Raw genomic sequence first — 17372 nt, 5'->3', positions numbered from 1 at the left:
GGTATAGACTATCAGCTGACAAAGTTAATTGGAAACACAAAAAAGTAAAAGCAGGGTTTTTTTCAGTGCCTTTTTTTCAATTACTTTTTGCTGCTACATCTTTCAAAGCTAATCATCATTTGGTATTGTTACACATTTACCTTGCTTGTTACAGCTCTTTGAACTTCTTAAAACCATAGTCTTACCCAAATCTAATTAAATGAAACCTCAGTGCATCACATTTTGCCATATCCTCTTGGATATTTTTAACCAGCTGTTTCCCCTTCTGGAAAATTAGTAGACATTTTGAAGACTCTTGCAATGTTGCATTGCTATTTAAACTGAAATTATTGTTATTTTGGGGAACTTTTAAAAAAGCTATTGCATTTTAATTACCAAAGGTAGGTGTCAGTATACTATTTTGCCATCCTTGCTGTCCCTTGAATGTCAATTTGAATTATGGTGCCTTCATCACTCTTTAATGACTCATCTGCCATTCACTGGGTGACCTGTCTGCTGTGTATATTAGAAGAAAGGCTTTGGCTTCTTTGTGTTCAATAGGTTCTTCTCAGATTTGCACCAGCAGTGCTACTCTGAGCTTTGTCCTGTTGGGTCATTTGTCCATTTTGCATGTGGCCATTGAAGTCTTACTGGTTTGTTACATTGTGCTGGTTATTTCATCCTGCTACCCCTTAGGAATTCAATTTGCTTTTCTTTGCTACCTCTGTGACATGGCCACATATATACATATTTTTATACATAAGATATATTTCCATTTTGATATATTTTATATATATGTAGTATACCTGTTATTGGGACTCAGACTTGTTCTGGTAGAGTCAGCTGCATGTTCCTCTCTTCTCAGCACTTTTAGTTTCCCCAAGGCAGTCAGTCACCAGTGTCCCGAAGTTTAAACCTTCCTTGCTCACTCAAAGAAGTGAGTTTTAGCACCCTGTTCATTTTGTCTGTTTGGGCCTGCACCCTTAAACTGAAGCATTTATAAGAAAACAGGCAGTGAGAGAGCTTCTTCTAAGATGATATGTAAACTTCCAGGCCGTTCCCTATTCATAACTCTGCATTACTAGGCGTGATATGTAAGTCAGGCTTCCTCCCCAGCACAATGGCAGAAGTGTCTAAGCCGCTCTGGGACAAAGCGCCCTAATTATGTGCCCAACGAGTATTCACAGAAGACACTCTGAATCCAGCCTATTGAAGTTTTTCCCCGTACCATAAAACCTTTATATAAATATTCATAAGAGAGAGGGGGGGACAGGCAGACATGCTTCACAAGCTGCTAATTAATGCCTTTACCCACGGTTTTATTGCTTTACACCTAAACCAAGGACGGGCAGTGTTTGTCAAGGGCTTTGAGGATTTGGGGAGCCTGCAGTGGGAGTTCAGTGTCAAAATCCCCTTCTAGTACTAATTCTTCATCACTGAAGAGCTCAAACCCCTTAGCTCTGTTGGGAGTTGAGATCTGAACCAGCAAAGGGTTTAGGCAGGTGAATTCCCAATGTGGGAATGACTTTATCAGTCCTGGTGTAAATTCACAAGCCGCTTTAGTGCATTGAAACCTAAGTAAAAGATTCAAGCATGCTCATGCCTCTAACTTACTACTGGTTTCTAGATAATGTTTTCCTGATCCTGGTTGCTATTAATTGATGGATCAATTCATTAACTTATTAATTGGCTATAAAAATAATTCAATCTTGGTATGTGAGTCATTGCATGTTTTTCTAGTTAGGCACTTTGTATTTAATTTCTTCATGTTTCAGCATTTAATTTATAGTGCAAATTTGCCTATGAATCACAGTGACATTCCCAGGGTTCAGATTTTCATTTCAAGGATTTGATTTCATACTATTAGAAAGTCACAGTCAATTTGCAGTTGGTTATTGAGTGCTGACAGCTGACTGCCACAAGTATGAACTTTCAGTTGTATTGAGCTAATGGGAGCCTAGGAGGAATGCTGCAATAGAATTCTCAGTTCAAACTGTGTTACGCACTCAGTGTAGGATTGCAAGTAACAAGTGGTCAGAACCCCCATTTTGTGGTTCAATGCACAAAGTAAGGCTTTTCATGGACTGCCACCACCACCTGAGAGCTGTGAAAATGCTTTTAACTGCCTTAGCAAAAGATTGGATTATATGGGGAAATGGTTATTTCAGGAAGGTGAAATTCCATGTTTAGAGTGTTTTTTCGACCCATATTTCTATCATCTTATGGGGCTATTATTTCCACATTTTGGGTCAAATCTTGTTTAACTGAGCTTATGTCTTTTGAAAGAATTCAACTGGCATTCGAACTGAAAGAATACGAACAAGCAAAACAATGTTGTGGGTTTGTTTTTCTGAAATCACAAATCTGTGTTGTCTGCTATTAGTGTTATGTAAAATGTGCATAGACATTGTGAGGATGGGTAGGTGATGGTTGTATGCCTGTACAGTGGTTTTGTGTTCTGTCTGCATTCACATGGGCCTTATATAACTTCCCAGTAAAATTTACCTTCCCTCTCCAAGATGAAGAGCATATTGACTAAATACAAATAAGCAAGGTACATGACTATATAGATCATGCAAAAGAGCTAATTAAAACATCTCACTTTCTACTTCCAAATACTCTTAGTATATGAATTCCAAAATTGGCTGTGAAGTTCCAGTTCTGTGGGTGATTGGTACAGGACTAGGATGAGATTCCTGTTTCCTTCATGGTACTCTCTTGGGCACACATAACCCCTGAGACAGAATTTGACCCTAAAACTATATCAAATGGTAGGTACAGTGTAGATAACAAGTTACTGAAGAGAATTAAAAATTAAGAAATGTGAAGAAAATAGATTTTAAATTGGCCTGACCTTATTTTATTTTATATCCCCCTTTTATTTTTAATTTAATCTGTATCAGAAAAAAGTCAAGTGTCAATATTGCTGTAGTTATCTATGATAAACAATCACCTCCAGGAGCAATCCGGACACCATGTTGTTTTCAGCAGTCTGTGAAAGTAAAAATACTGTTCTACAGAATGATACACCATATTTGTGTATGTTTGACAAAGTAGGGGACCAGACACTGAGCATTTGCTTTTTAAAACATGAGTAAAACATGCTGGTCAGCAAGAGTAGTGTGAGCTCTAAGTGCCTGGATTGTATGAAAGTAGAGCAGTGGTGTGACACCCTACCTACATGGTGCAGGAGTTGGCAAAACACAGAGGAAAGTCCAGACCATCCTCAGGAGCTTCAAGCCATCCACCTTTTTTTGGTACTCTTATTTTCATGCAAGTTCTTTTCCCAAAGTAATAATAAGAAGCTAAAACAATATCACTTATTCTGTCCATATTGACTTACAAATTTTTGAAATGAACTTCTGAATAGCTGAAGTGAAATGATAAAATTACATCCCACCAAAAGCAGAGGCCATACTGATTAAACTTGATACTGTGTGTCCTTGGTAGCTGTAAGACCTGGATGAGGATTCTGGGAGCCTCAGCCCCACCCAGCAGCACCAGACTCTCATTTAAACAGTCAGCTCCTTCCAACTGCCACCATCTCTGAGCAAAGCTCAAAGATCTGGGAAGAATTCTGTCTGAGTACACTAGAAATTATTTTTTGTTCTGTTCTATGTGACATGAAATTTTTTTCCCAGTAATTTCCGGGTTTAGGTTGTGCCCCAGAGGTGAAATTCAATATACATTCCAAATCTGTTGTGATGAAATCTCACGGAGAGATTGTACTTTGGCTGTACTTAGAGTCAACAGGTGTGGTTTGGCCTGTTCAACAGCGAGTGTCCAAAGGCTTTCGTGATTTTATACAGCAGGAGTCAGACTGAAAAGTGATACTTAGGCAAAAGACAGACACCCAAGTCCAAAGTTGCCTAGGTCCTGAAAATGCTGAGAAACAGATGCCTAACTTTACAGATACTTCACTTCTTTCCCTGAAAGTCTCCAGAATGCTTAAAAGTCTGCTTTAAAATTTGCTGAGAATTTCTTAGTCTGGATAGCATGGAGCAGCCTGGAGTCTATTTCATATCTAACACATTTCTAATTTAAAAAAATTAATGATCTTTCAGGCATCCTTTTAAAATTAAATGTTATCAGAACAGGTTAAAAGACACATTTGTAGTATTAAGCTACATGTAAAGTATCACTGACACTAATTCTCCTTTTCACTACATCCTGCTGTCTTGAAAACTCCATGAACATCGGGAGACAGGTTCTTCTTCCTCTGGCTGGGGAGATGTGAATCTGTGGGGCAATTGCTCCTTGAGAGCACCAAAAGGCAACGGCAAGGCATTTGCAGGGGCAGAGGGAAGGTACTGCCCTGTGCCCTTAGTGAAGGGAGCCTGAGTGGAGTGGGAGCAAACACAAGTGGCCTTGTGACTCTCCAGTGCCGCAGTCAGAAGACCTGAAGGGTAAAAGGCAGCATAGATTTGGATTACTCACCTCAGTGTATTGTTAAATACAGTATTGTGAATTAATTTTAAAGTAATTTCATTATTCTGATTATTTTCTATGGGATCTCCCTTATACCACTATATTAATAATTTGCTGCATTCTAGTAAAAAAAGAAAATTACTAAAAAATTATAGCACAAACTCATAAATTATGTGTCTTTGTTTTGGCTTTTGTTTGTGTTTCTAGTGTGCCAGTGTTTGTCATATTTTCTCTGTTTTCTCTGGCAATCATGAGACACTGTGCTTTTCCAAATGATACGTTTCTCTGATGAGTTACAATATGGAAATAGCTAAAGAAAAAGAGTAAACATGAGATCTAAAACATGATATTATCATAAGAAAGTGCAATATGGGGGAATATATATTTATATACCCCTTTCTGACAAATCCTTATAGATAAATGTTTATTTGGACATACTGATGCACATATATAATATAATTGTTAGGATTTGTCAAAAGTGGGAGGTTCTGTATTTGTTTACAAATTTTTATTTGTTTTCATTGTGCTTATATATTTATTATGAAATAGAGACTGATATTTTTGGAGATAGGCAGTTGATTTTGGGTGTTCATGATGAGCTTTGGAATTTTTTAGTCTTGATATTGTAAGTGTAGTTTCCTCAAGGGTGTAGAATGATGTTGGTATTGTTTTATAAAAGGTATGTGGCATAATCCCTAGATTTATTTGAATATTTATAAGAAAATCACCCGGGGCAACATCTCTCTTCCTCATGGTTATTGAAAAATAATTCATTGAGACTGTAATATGACTGGAGGGATAATGCTTGAGTAGAATTTGAAATTCCAGCATCAAATAAATGGGAAAGGAAAATATATAATAATTAAAGACTGCCTCCTGTAAAGGATATCTTTCAATACCCCCTCCACCAACACCTTCAAATGATCCAGTCTAAGACTGTTCATTAGGGTCCCCAAGATTATTCTAGCTATTGAAATATTTTGCAAAAGACAAAGTTTCTAACAACTTGATTTCACAGTCCCTACTGTGCTAAAAAAGCATTTATTTCAGTAAATGTTCCTTTGAGGTGACTTGCATAAGGTCTACTCTCAAAAGTTTTAGATAAATATTACCAAAGATGTAGAGCTTTACTGGTTGGTAGCTGCTGATTTTAACAGGCAGAGAGGCACTGAAGAAACTTAAATTAAGTAAATTTACAAAGCAGCAACAAAAAAAAAAAAACCAAACAAAAAACAGATTAAAACTTTCTAAAAACCAGTTAAATGTGAACTCTGGGATTTTGAATATAGGAGTTACATTTGTTTTATTTTTCATTGATCTTTTATCACAATGTTTCTTGTTTGTTGAAAAGGGAATTGTGAATGTTTTTACTTAGATTCTAAATATAAGAAGCAAAGCACAAATTCTTCATTCCTAATTATATTTATTACATACTTGACACATAATTTTACTAGAAATCAGGATCATTTAAGTTATTGGAATGCCTAGAATGTTGAAGAGGATCATGTGAATAAAATTATCTTTACTATTTATGTTTAAATAAAGTTCAGTTGTGTTTATCTCTTTCTTAATTCTCTGGTACTTCTAGAAGAGAAGTAAATTAACTTTGAAGTCAAAGGTCTACAGTTTCCCTGACTTGATTCAATTCTTTGTTCATGTCTGGTCTGGATTTACTTTTTATTTGTGCTATATGATATATTTATGGTTCCATGAATTTACACGTGATGTGTTAAAAGACTCTCTGGGTATGGGGAAAAAAATCTGGGTAGCAGCAGAGTTATATAAAAGTATGTCTTAGGAATCACTCCTTGGTACCTGCTTTTCTTGAATATCAGTTCCAATTTCTATCATAAACACCACCTTGCCTCAGTTCATACATGGGACAATAGAGTAACATCTTTGGGAGATTTACAGTCCTCTTAAGTCCCTCCTGGTTTTGGCTTTGGACATGTTTTTAGGTGCTTCAACAGGAATCTAGTCCTGTAGTTTTGCAGAGCTCTCTCATTCTGTAGGTCCTTAAATTGTTGATATATGTTTGTGTTCAGCCCAAAGGCTTCACAGGCACTTAATTTCGCTCACCTGTCCCTGTTCAGAGATAACCACTGGCAAGTACCACTCTCCCATCTAAAACTCTCGTTACCTTGCTTTCAGCGAGCAGACACTTGAATGCTACATCAGTGACAGGAGAAGCCTTAAAGCTTGCTGTGAATAATGTTTCAGCTGTTGGCCAGTGGCTGTGTGGGAGGCTGAACCCTGTCAGACCTTTTGGGTGTACAAGATCCCAAGCAGAAGGAGACATCCAACATTTCCTACTACTTTGCCTGTAGTCAGAGTGATGGTGGCAGCCTGTAATTTAACCACATTGAATCATATCCTATAGTATCCCTCCAATTTCCGCTGGCTGCTTAGGGATTTCAGCGCCCCTCTAAAATTCAGCATGTAAAATTCCAGAGGAGTAGAACCTAAATTGGTCAAACTGGAGTCCTTGATACATTTGCTTATACAAATGCACTGGAAAATTGTGATTGAATGTAATTTATAAATCTTAGCTGATGCCATAGGTATTCTATTTTTAATTCGTGGCACTACTCACTGTAAAGTTGTGACAAGTGAAGTAAGCAGAGTGCCTGTTAATACTCTGGTGCTTAATAATAGCTACTTTTAAGTTTAAATGGTCAATCTTTTTCCTTTTTTTTTTTTTTTTTAATTTAAACACAATTTGCGTCAGTAAATAAACACAGTGTAAGAGTTTTATTTTGGCTTTATATTTAGTGCAGGAGAAGTCTTCACTTGTCAATCTGTATTGGAATGAGCAGCCTACACTCAAGTGTGATGGAGGAGGCTGAATCTCTTTATATATACCTGATCATGTACCAAAGCCTGAAATAAGCCTACATAGAAGAAACTGTGGGTAAAAAAAAGATTTTTAAATTTCACAAAGGGTGTGAGAGTTCTCAGACAGTTCTTGACAGAAGACTTAGATACTTTGACATTCAGGGAGAAAGAATATATGAAATCGTAGAGGTGGGTTATTAAAGTATTTTTGGTGTTTTAAGAATTTTACAGATGGCATTACATAATTAAAAACATTCATAAGAGTTTTTATTTATCAAACTTTACTCAGGCAAATGCAGATCATTCTCTTAAAGAAATTTATAGTTAGCTACTGTCTTTTAAAACTTCAAGACTGTTAGCAGGTTGTGCTCTGAATCTTTTCGTTTCCTCTGTCAGTATAAATCAAGAGTTATTTCAGTTGAGGCAATGAAGCTACACCATCAGAAGATCGATGAAATATATAGAAGAGGATCCTGTGACCTTCCTGTCAATGAAAGAGGCTAAAATAAGGAAATTATAATTGTTGAAGAAGCAATCCATTTATCATCAGAAATGATTTTGCACAGCTTTAGCTCTGTTTAAGGCTCTCAGAAGCAAAACCTGTATAATGAAACTGTCCTATCTATTTCTCTTTTCATATTTGACAAGCACCGAGCATCCGTTTTGTTAATAACATGTAGCTTCTTTTTTTTTAAATTCATTATTATGCCTGTTTTTGCAGCTTGTCTTCTCTCTGACTTCTTTGCAGCAGTTTTGTCTGGTGTCCCACTTCTTAGCCACTAGCCATGTGCAGATTCTCTTTCAGCTACCCTGTATAAGCATTGCTGTTACCATACCATTTCAGCTTGTTCTGCAATTCCTAATTCTTCTGCAGTGAAGACGTGTATCTTAATCTAGGAATAAACCACTTAACTGATAACCTGTCGTTGATAACAACCAATGCCAACGGACAAGGCAAGTGGATTAAAAGAGGGTAAATATGCAATGAGAATTTCCCAGTATAATCCTGCCAATTTCATCAATGGACTTAGTGTGCCAAAAGTGGTGTCACTGCGTTTAGGAAGTGTTTTTGGATTTCTCCTTCACAGATTTTTAAATCATTTCCAAACCTGTATAATCCTCTGATATTCATAGCTTCCTGCTTGTGCAGTCAGTAATACCAGTGTACATAGCTGAGCTCTAATGGGACACAATTTGCTTGAAACAAGAGCTTCCGTATTTCTCAAAGAGAAAATTATCACATTTTTTGGTGTGATATCCTTGCTGGCATTCCAAGAGTTCCTGTGCACTTCCTTGGCCTAAAAACCATGCATTGAATCTTCCCCATGTAAACTGGAATTTTAATACCAACAAAGCTTTTATCTCCATGACTGTAATACGTTGCCATTATCCACTTATACCAGATGAATGCCTATGAATTTAGAATACATCCTCTTTGCTCTCAAATTAGAGTTTAAGACAGGAGGAAAATACTGAATGGACCATATATGTAATCTAAATGCATAGTTGATAGCTCCCACTTATACTGTACATGCAGACCATCAGTGTCCCATTTGTAGATCTCTCTAACGCTGGCATTACCTAATGTGTCCCAGTTCCCATAAATAAGTCATTCTGGTGTCAGAATCTCATAAATGCCAGCTCCACTGCAGGTGCAACTCACAAGTTCAGGCTGAGCAGAGGTAAAACTACAAGGAGGTTGTCCCATTTTCCTCTTGAGTCTGGCAGCTGGTACGTCTTGGCACTGCTGTAGCACAAAGGACATAAAGGGCTGGTAAAATTACAGCATGCTGGTATAAATTTCAGTGCCAGATTATGCCTGAACTTGTGTCCTTTGTAGCAAATCAGCACATTGAGTGCAACATCCCCAGTCTCTTGAGCACTGTCCTTTTTACCAAGAAAGAAACCCCTTTTTACCAAGGCTTAGGAGAGGGGTCTCTGGTGGATACTTGGGGCTTGTTGCCTCAGCATCTCTGAGGATTTTCCCCAACAGAGCTCAGAAGTCTAAGGTCACATTTCCTCTTTTCTGACTCATTTTTCTGTCACAGAGTGTCGAATCAAGAGGATCTCCCTCGCAGACAATTCTTTCTGGCAATCATTAGAGCTATTAATTTCTCACCTTTAGATATGCATAAACACATACTGAAGATTAGAATGTTTCATTCACAGTAGTAAATCAAAAGCAACTCAACTGAGGCCAGGAAGTACAAAAGGAGTATCAGTCTCATGTCAGTAAGAAAAAAAATCTGGTTATTTATACTTTTTAGACAGGAAAAAGTATCTACAAGGTCTTATTACTCCTAGCACTATGCTTTAGCCAGAGATCATTGCCCTTGTGACTGAACATGGGACAGGGTCAGTCACAAATCTGTCAGTCCTGCTACCCATAAACAGCAGGGGAGCATTTGCCACCATTATTTCTGATTTCATGGGCCTTGAGCACTGGGGCGCACAGTGTTTCAAAAGAATATAAAAATAAACATTTGTCTTTGAAGGAGGGTAGTAACTGGGGGGAGGAAGCATTTAATGGTATCTTGCACATCCTCTTAATAAGTATAGAAAGATAACCATAAAACTGTTTAAAACATGATCCCAAAACCAAGCTACCCTGTTCTGTGAATAAATCAAGGATTTATGGAAACATGTTCAGCTGCTTCCTGGGAATAAAAGAGAATATTAAGAATTTTTTGCTTCATGAAGCAGCACCTCGTCCAATAAAATTTGAACTATTTTGGGCACTGGCTGGAGACGTCAGACAGTGTCACAGGAGTCATGCAGTTTGTCAAGCTGATCAAGCTCAATCAGTGTCATAGATTTACGTATAAAACCACAAACTTGACATCAGTTTTGCCTACTTTTTTTCTTCTTCTTTTTTTTTTTGGTGAAGATGTTCTTCCCATCTTCATTTGAATTAAATGCAAGGAATTTCAATACAATATTTAACAGAAGTACCTGCTGTCATATACCATCAGCAAAAGGGATGCCAATTTGTTAACTTTAAATAAAATAAAATTAAAAAATAAAATAATTTCATTCCAGGTGGTCTCTGCACTGTTAGCTGTTTAACACTGATGGTTTACAGCAATAGAATGCATGGTTGTGTTTCCCAGTGCAGTTTACACCAGCATCTCAAAGGAACAATTGCTGCATGGTTCATCATCACACTCATGCAGAACTTTACTCTGCCACCCATGCTAGCTGTGAATCTTCAGTCAGTTCCCAGATGAAATTTGCTTTTTCCCCCCAGTTTTGCCACATATTTAAAGTGTAAAGAGACAAGACCAAAACCACTGAGAGTCCCTGCAGATGCAAGGGGGTTCATGACTATGAGTATGCTGGGGAGGGGCTGTGGTCACACACCTGGTGAGTAACAGGAAAAGGTGTATCAACTCCTGACACTGCCTGGAAATCTTTAAATACTTTCTGAAAGTGAACCTTGCCCTTTTTATTCTTGTTCATTGAAACTATCATTCTTTGTTCATCAGAACTCCCTGTGAAATTTAAAAAGTAGTGGGAAGCTCTCATGCCCAGCCCCTGCTTAGTTTGCGTGTGACTGTTCAACTGATTGTGGGAAGTAACAATTAGGAGGACAATGGATAAAGGAAGAAATGGGAGACTCAACCAACAGCTGTGAATCACAACTTACACAGCTTTCTTTTCCATAATTAATTGAAGGAGCAGGCACAATGCACATTGACTTGGAAATGTGGTCCAAAGACAACATTGGGCCACATAAATCCTTTTGCACTGCCCTTACTTACCTGTGAGATTTGATGTTAGTCCGGAGTGAATGTTGCGAATTGTTACAAGGTAGTTGAGCGTTTCTTGGCAGGGAGGGGCAATGAGAAGAGAAAGATATTAAAGGGCAATCACATCACATGGAGCAGGCAAAAGTCTAGTGAAGTTAATAAAATATAGGCTTCAAATAGGTAGCAAAAAGTCACTGTAAGACACACAGACATGTGTAAACCTGCAAATAGCAATTATGATTTAACATCCTGTAATCAGTCCTATATTTCTGCATTAAAGAAGAAATGGATATTAAGAAACTTTTTTATTAAATGGTTTATTGCAGAGCATGAGCAGAATTCTGTGGCATTTTCTCAAGGAAGCAGTCTGTGTGCTCGAGGGCAAATATTTCTTAAATAAGTTGTACTGTGCTTGTCTAGAACAGTAATGAGGTTAGTTAACACTACGGCTCTTGAAATAACAGTCTCAAAAAAGCTTTATCTGCAATTTACATACATTAGTAATTATTAGGGGGCATAATCATATATTTTCCCACACCCCTGTGTTGCTAGAATCGTATTAGAACTGGCATAAAAAGAATAACAATAAAGGTTATTCGCTAGTCAGAGTGAGCCAATGGGCATTTATACAGTTAGATTATTTTTCTCTAGAAAAATATTACATAATTTAAAAGTAGCTAGTATCTAACCTTCTCTCTCCACCAAGCTAATGGACATACAAGTTATCTGACATACTTTAGCTATAATTATGCCAATTATAGAACACAATGAAATGATGCTTTAGAATATTTTATTCATTATCATTTATCTTGTATCAGTACTACAAAGCTAGAGAAAACCTGTAAAGTCATGGCCACACTGAAGCAAAAGTTTAACGCTCATTGACATCCTAGTTATCTAGAAGGGTTCTTTCTGAAGGACACCATAAAAGTGGACTACTTCATGGGAGAGTTTTATTAATTTTAAAACAGGTCCAAGATAAGGACAAAGTAAATTATTCATCAGTAATTAAAACAGTGATTATCTTGTTGGGGGTTGTGTGTCATCAACATTTCAAGGTCCTCTTAGGCTTCTGGTTTTAATATTGTAAATTCATTACTGTTTTGCAGATTTGGTGAACGGATACTATAGACAACAGCGGAAATTGATTGAAGAGATTGATTGGTCATATACAGGTAAGAAAAAACTCTGTATTGAATAACTTATTTCACTTTGCTATTTTTTAAGAGCCTCATGCATGTGTATACCACTTACCATATGCCTAAAAAATTGCTAAAGTAAAAGAAATGGAATCTGAAGAATACAGGAACTTTACAGTAGGAGAGTATTTTCATGTATTTAGATTAGTATTTTAATCTAATTATTAATGGATTACATCTGTTACTTTTGGAAAGAGAAAATCCTCATCATTAAAACCTCAGCCTGAGACCTGACTTACTTGATGAAGGTAGGCCAGTAAATTGTTAGGTGCTCATTTATCATCCAAACATGAGTCTTCTAGCAAATCTGAAAAGCAGACAGAAAGGCTGAAACAAGGCACAGCACATATACTGCACATGAACTTCTGCCCTGAGCTTCTAAGCACTTGAGCATCCTTTCCAAGTCCCACCCTCACTCTCCTAAGAACTCAGTCGCTTTGTATCTCTCATTTGCATGAGTAAGAAAGATATACCCTGAAATTCTGCATGACTGTTGCCTCATCGAAGAAGAACAATGGAAAATTCACAATTAGCCTCTAACGATCTTATGTATAAGTAAAGCACTTTCAGTAATACTGAAAAGGTAATTTTGTCCTAGATGTCTTTTGCCCAACATGTGGGAAGTGAGTTCTGTGCAGATTCTTATATTTTACATTGCTTAAATTACTGTTTCAAAAATACCAAACTATGACAAATAAGGACTGCCAAATTCAGTCTTTCATAAATTTGATTCAAAATATGTTCCTGTAGTTAAAGAAAATTACACCATTCTTTTTACTGCTCTCACCCTCTTTCTCATTTTCAAGACAGTTTTTATCTTCCAGTGTAAAACATATCTAACAAGTTTTAAGCCTAGAGAGAATTGAAACAGGCTAGTCATAAACCCTACAAAATGAGATTTATAATGAAAACTCCCACTTACACAGATTGTAGTTCAAAATTCAAGCATAAGATCAATCAATACAGTATTTCATGTTCAAAATCTATCTATTTTTTAATATTGTAGTTAGAGGACTGCAGGGATAAACCTCCTGGATTCCTGTTGACCAGAAGGCAATCGTTAAATAATAGCAAATGGGGTTTTTTTTAGGATATCAGAGGATATAGCTCTTCCCTAGTCTGCACAGAACAGCCATGCACTGTGTAGCTGCTGCAGTATCCACAGGTCATCCTTGATGGATATTTTGTATGGAAAAACAGCACAGACTTGGCATGTCAGATGATCCATACCTCTTATTTCTCTCCCTTAGTGTGTGAGGTACCTGCGAGTGGTCATCTCAATTCATATGCTTTGCTCTAGTGACCCCACTGTTGGCAAAGGATTTCTCCCCATTCAGAGCTATACAGGAACCCTGCTTAGCAGTGTGAGCCCTGCTGAGCATCCTGCTGCTCCTGCAGCTCCTGCCCAAGATGCATCCTGCCCAAGATGCATCCTACCCTGCTCCTGCTGCTTCACCAAGCCATCTGCTGCACAAGCTCTGCGTGTCCCCAGCATTCTTAACACAGCTGACTCCACACGTGGTCAAAAAGGAATATTCAGAGCTTTTGGGGAAGACTGCATATGAACCAGAGACTCAGAGCTTACTCTGGGTAAGCAACTGTGTTGCAAGCCTAGTGGCAGGGGTTGCTTTGCTGAAATACCAGGTAATTGGTTCATGGCCTAAATGCAAGACACAAATTCAGCTTTCACTAACGAAAAGACAGTCTTCCTGAATGTGAATAAAAATTACAGATTTGAACATTGTGTTTAGGAGGCACAGAAGTCTAGAGACTGAAACATACTGGTTTTGAACTCCTTCATTTATTATAACTTAAATTATTTTATTCCTGAGGCAAGCAATATCAGGTATACGTATATATAACCACTATACCTAGTGCAGGTTTATGGTTTTGAGGTATAGACCAACATGAGCATGTCTGAATGGATGAACTATGCTTTGCCAGTACATTTTTTCCTCAGAAACCAGTTATGGTCTTCGGACTTACAACCAGCTTGCTGAAAGACTGAAAGTGAAAAATTTCATTGAAAGTGAAAAATTAGACTCAATGTGCCAATGAAGTGTTTTGAGTGGGGGATCCTGCAACTGTAGAGTCTAATCCACCATGGGTAAGAGAAACCCAACTGGCTTGGTAAATTAACCTGAGTTTGAGCAGATGTAATTCTCTATATCAAATAAGAAATTTCTGATACATTAGCCACAGTGGGTCAATACACTCCTTTGCTGGGATGATGCTGTGAGATGAGAGTAAAGTGGAACTAGAAAGTCTTGCCTGTTAAAATCATCCAATTTCTGAAGGATGTAAGTTTTATAATAAAGCAATTTCACACGCTGAAAATTAATGTGAGTCATCAGATTTTGACTCTTGGGTAGATGTATAATGAAGTCATAAATGCTACTGGAAACATTTTCTAATACTTCTAAGGGCTCTGTTTTAAGCCATGGACAAAGCCTGCATTTGCAAGCATTAATTTAATTTTTTGTGTCCTGACTTTTTATGTATTTACATAAACAAAGAACAGGAAAGTGCAAGCTCTTGTTACAGATGCATCCAGTTTTTTTCTGGAACAAGGGGATCCTGAAGCTAGCCTGTTTGTAAAAATTACTTTAACTTTTACTTTAATATTTTCATTGTCTTTTTCATTAAAGCAGTCAGAAAAACTAAAAAGAAAAAAAAACCAAAAAAATCAGTAATATTTTGAAATGGTGTCATATGGTAAAAAGTGAATCCAACCATTTTTGTTGTAGAAAAACCTGAACTGTGAAAGTTCGATTTCCTTAAATCAGTTACATACTAATTGATAAGCAAAGATCATTTAGACAGTACTTGGCTGTACCACTAAGTTTAGTAATTCACATATTATTTCAAAGCATAAAGCAAATAATATGAGCTTCAGTTATTTTCTGTCATAGAGGTAAAAGGTTAAATTGTTTGGTGCTTTGTTTATGTGCATTGGTTTTGGCAGAAGGAATGGTATAATGCTGTTTTCTGGTTCTGTTGTTTGGGGTTTTTTTTTTAGCATGGCTGGTTGATAGTAGTCCATGAAAAGTCCAAGTCTAAAAGCTGATGTGTAAAACTGGCAAGTGATACCACAAAAAAGATATTTTTTTCCCCAGTGAAATGTCTTTTTGCTGGGTTTCACTCTTGGGATTTTGGTTCTTGTTCTCAACAAGTTATGTGCTTTAGGGGAAAAAATCACAGCTGAAATTTGTTAAAAGCAAGAGATTCTAAACAGTCTTCCAGGAATTACAGAAACAGGGTTTTAAATATTTTTTAAAATTTAATGTACTATGTAAATGAATACCATAGTCAGATTAGTGTTCTTTGTCTCGCCATGTAGGATTGTTATGTTCATGTAAGTGCTGCCATTTATTATGTGATATGCTGCAACACAATTGCCTTACAAATATTGGCAACTCTGATCTTGAGGGTAGAGCAATTTTGGTATAAACTGATTGGTCTTCAGGTATTCAAAGAACATTGTTATTATTTGCAAGCAGAATCTGAATAATACTTCCTTTTTCTGTGGGGAGAAGCATAATGAATGACTGAATCACAGTATAATGTAGGTTTGAAGGGGCCCTTGGAGATCATGTGGTTCCAGACTAAGCTCAAAGCAGAGTGAATTTCAAAGCTGAAACAGCTTGCACAGACTTTGTCTAGAAAAGTATTGAAAATCTCCAAAGAAGGAGATGCTGCAGTTTGGTCAGTGGGTTCCATTATTATTTTGAAAACATCTTTTGGGTTACTCAGCTGCAATATGTCTTATTGCATGTATTGAGAGGCCATCACCTCTCACCCTTTCCTTGTGCACTGTTCTCTAGATTGCCTTTACGGAGCAGTAACTTCAGCTGAATTCCCTCTCTAAGCTTAAGCTTCAGCAAACTGAGGTGCCTCAGCCTCTCCTTGGACATGATGTACTCCAACCCCCAGACCATCTCAGTTTGTAGATATCCATCTCATACTGGGTTCATGAGGAAATCAAAACTGGACTCTGCATTCTCGATGTCACCTCTCTGGTGTGCGGTAGAGGGAAAAGGTCACTTCTCTCATCCTGCTGGCTCCACTCTTGCTAAGGTAGCCCAGGACAGTGTTTGTCTTCCTGACTGCAAAGGCACACTGCTGACACACACACACACCCCTCATTTTCCATCAGGATTATTAATTATAATATTCCCAGATAATTTTTAATACCTGGTTTATCTCAGTAGTAATGTACAGCGGTGATGCTCTTCTGGTGTTTGCACCAACTCTTCCTTCAGTAACAGTGCCTAAATGTAATGATTTCTTTGTTTTGCTCCCCTGTTGAACATTGAACTAATCTTGTTAAACCTGAAATTGTTACCTTTTTTGTCTGATTCAATAGCCTCCTGGGGATATTCCCCTACTTTATCATTCTCATTACTATTGCTGCACAGACAAAACTTTAGTTGTTATTTGAAAGGCTGGGTTTGCTACCCCAAGTCCTGTAAATTTGCAATGACTGCTTCAAATGTTCCTGCCTGTAATTTGGCTCAAAAATTAAAATGGCCTTTGTTTTCAGTGGTACTGAGAAAATGCAGTTTTCTTTCTTGTCCAAACAGGATCTAATATTTTAATTTCAAATGTTCTCTCATATTTCAGTGCTGAGGAGATTCTATTTCAAAGTCACTGCTCATGAAGTTTATGGAAAATTATGTTGTTGCTTATATCCATAACAATGTATGGGAGTATTTTGCTTTTCACTCAGCCTAAAAAGTGAGCAAGGATCTGCATTATCTCAGCTATGGCTCAACAGAATGATTTTAACACTGGTAGCTAATTCTGCTTATTCTGTAAAATGTCTGTTGCTTCTGCCACCCCCTAATTTGGTCCAGGTAAACTGGAAAATTTGAGGCTTTCCCCTCATCCTCACCATTTCCCTGTTCAGCAGCCATCTGCTGGGAGCATGGACAAGGTCAGGCATGCAGGTGCTGCTCCCTGCCCTGCAGCTGCGGTGAAGGAGAGGCTGTGCTGCTGTTTGTTGAGCGTGGGCATGGTGCTGCTCCCTGTGACACAGCTCCAGGAGCAGGGCAAAGGGAGTCAGGAGGGAAAGGCCATCACCACCCAGGGTGCAGCGTGATAGATGAGCTATTTTGTGAGCCAAGTCCTGGCAGTCAGCCTGTGTGGGAGAGTGGGATGCACCAGCAGGAGCCTGCTGGAG

At 37.7% G+C, this 17372-nt stretch overlaps 1 protein-coding gene across 6 annotated transcripts in view; it reads left to right on the top strand.

The window, feature by feature from the left end:
- PTPRZ1 (protein tyrosine phosphatase receptor type Z1) overlaps window positions 1-17372 on the top strand; it is a 135844-nt gene that overhangs the window by 26774 nt on the left and 91698 nt on the right. For all 6 annotated transcript variants that reach the window (XM_085042294.1, XM_085042279.1, XM_085042272.1 and 3 more), the window contains exon 2: window positions 12101-12166. In XM_085042294.1, the coding sequence (XP_084898420.1) occupies window positions 12101-12166 (66 nt within the window). The remainder of the gene's footprint in view (window positions 1-12100; window positions 12167-17372) is intronic.

Source organism: Lichenostomus cassidix, chromosome 1Aa (assembly GCF_008360975.1).
Source record: "Lichenostomus cassidix isolate B80296 chromosome 1Aa, HeHo_3.0, whole genome shotgun sequence".
Classification (NCBI taxonomy): Eukaryota; Metazoa; Chordata; class Aves; order Passeriformes; family Meliphagidae; genus Lichenostomus; species Lichenostomus cassidix.
Note: the sequence above shows the minus strand (reverse complement) of the source record. Positions and strands in the feature narration are given on the sequence as shown.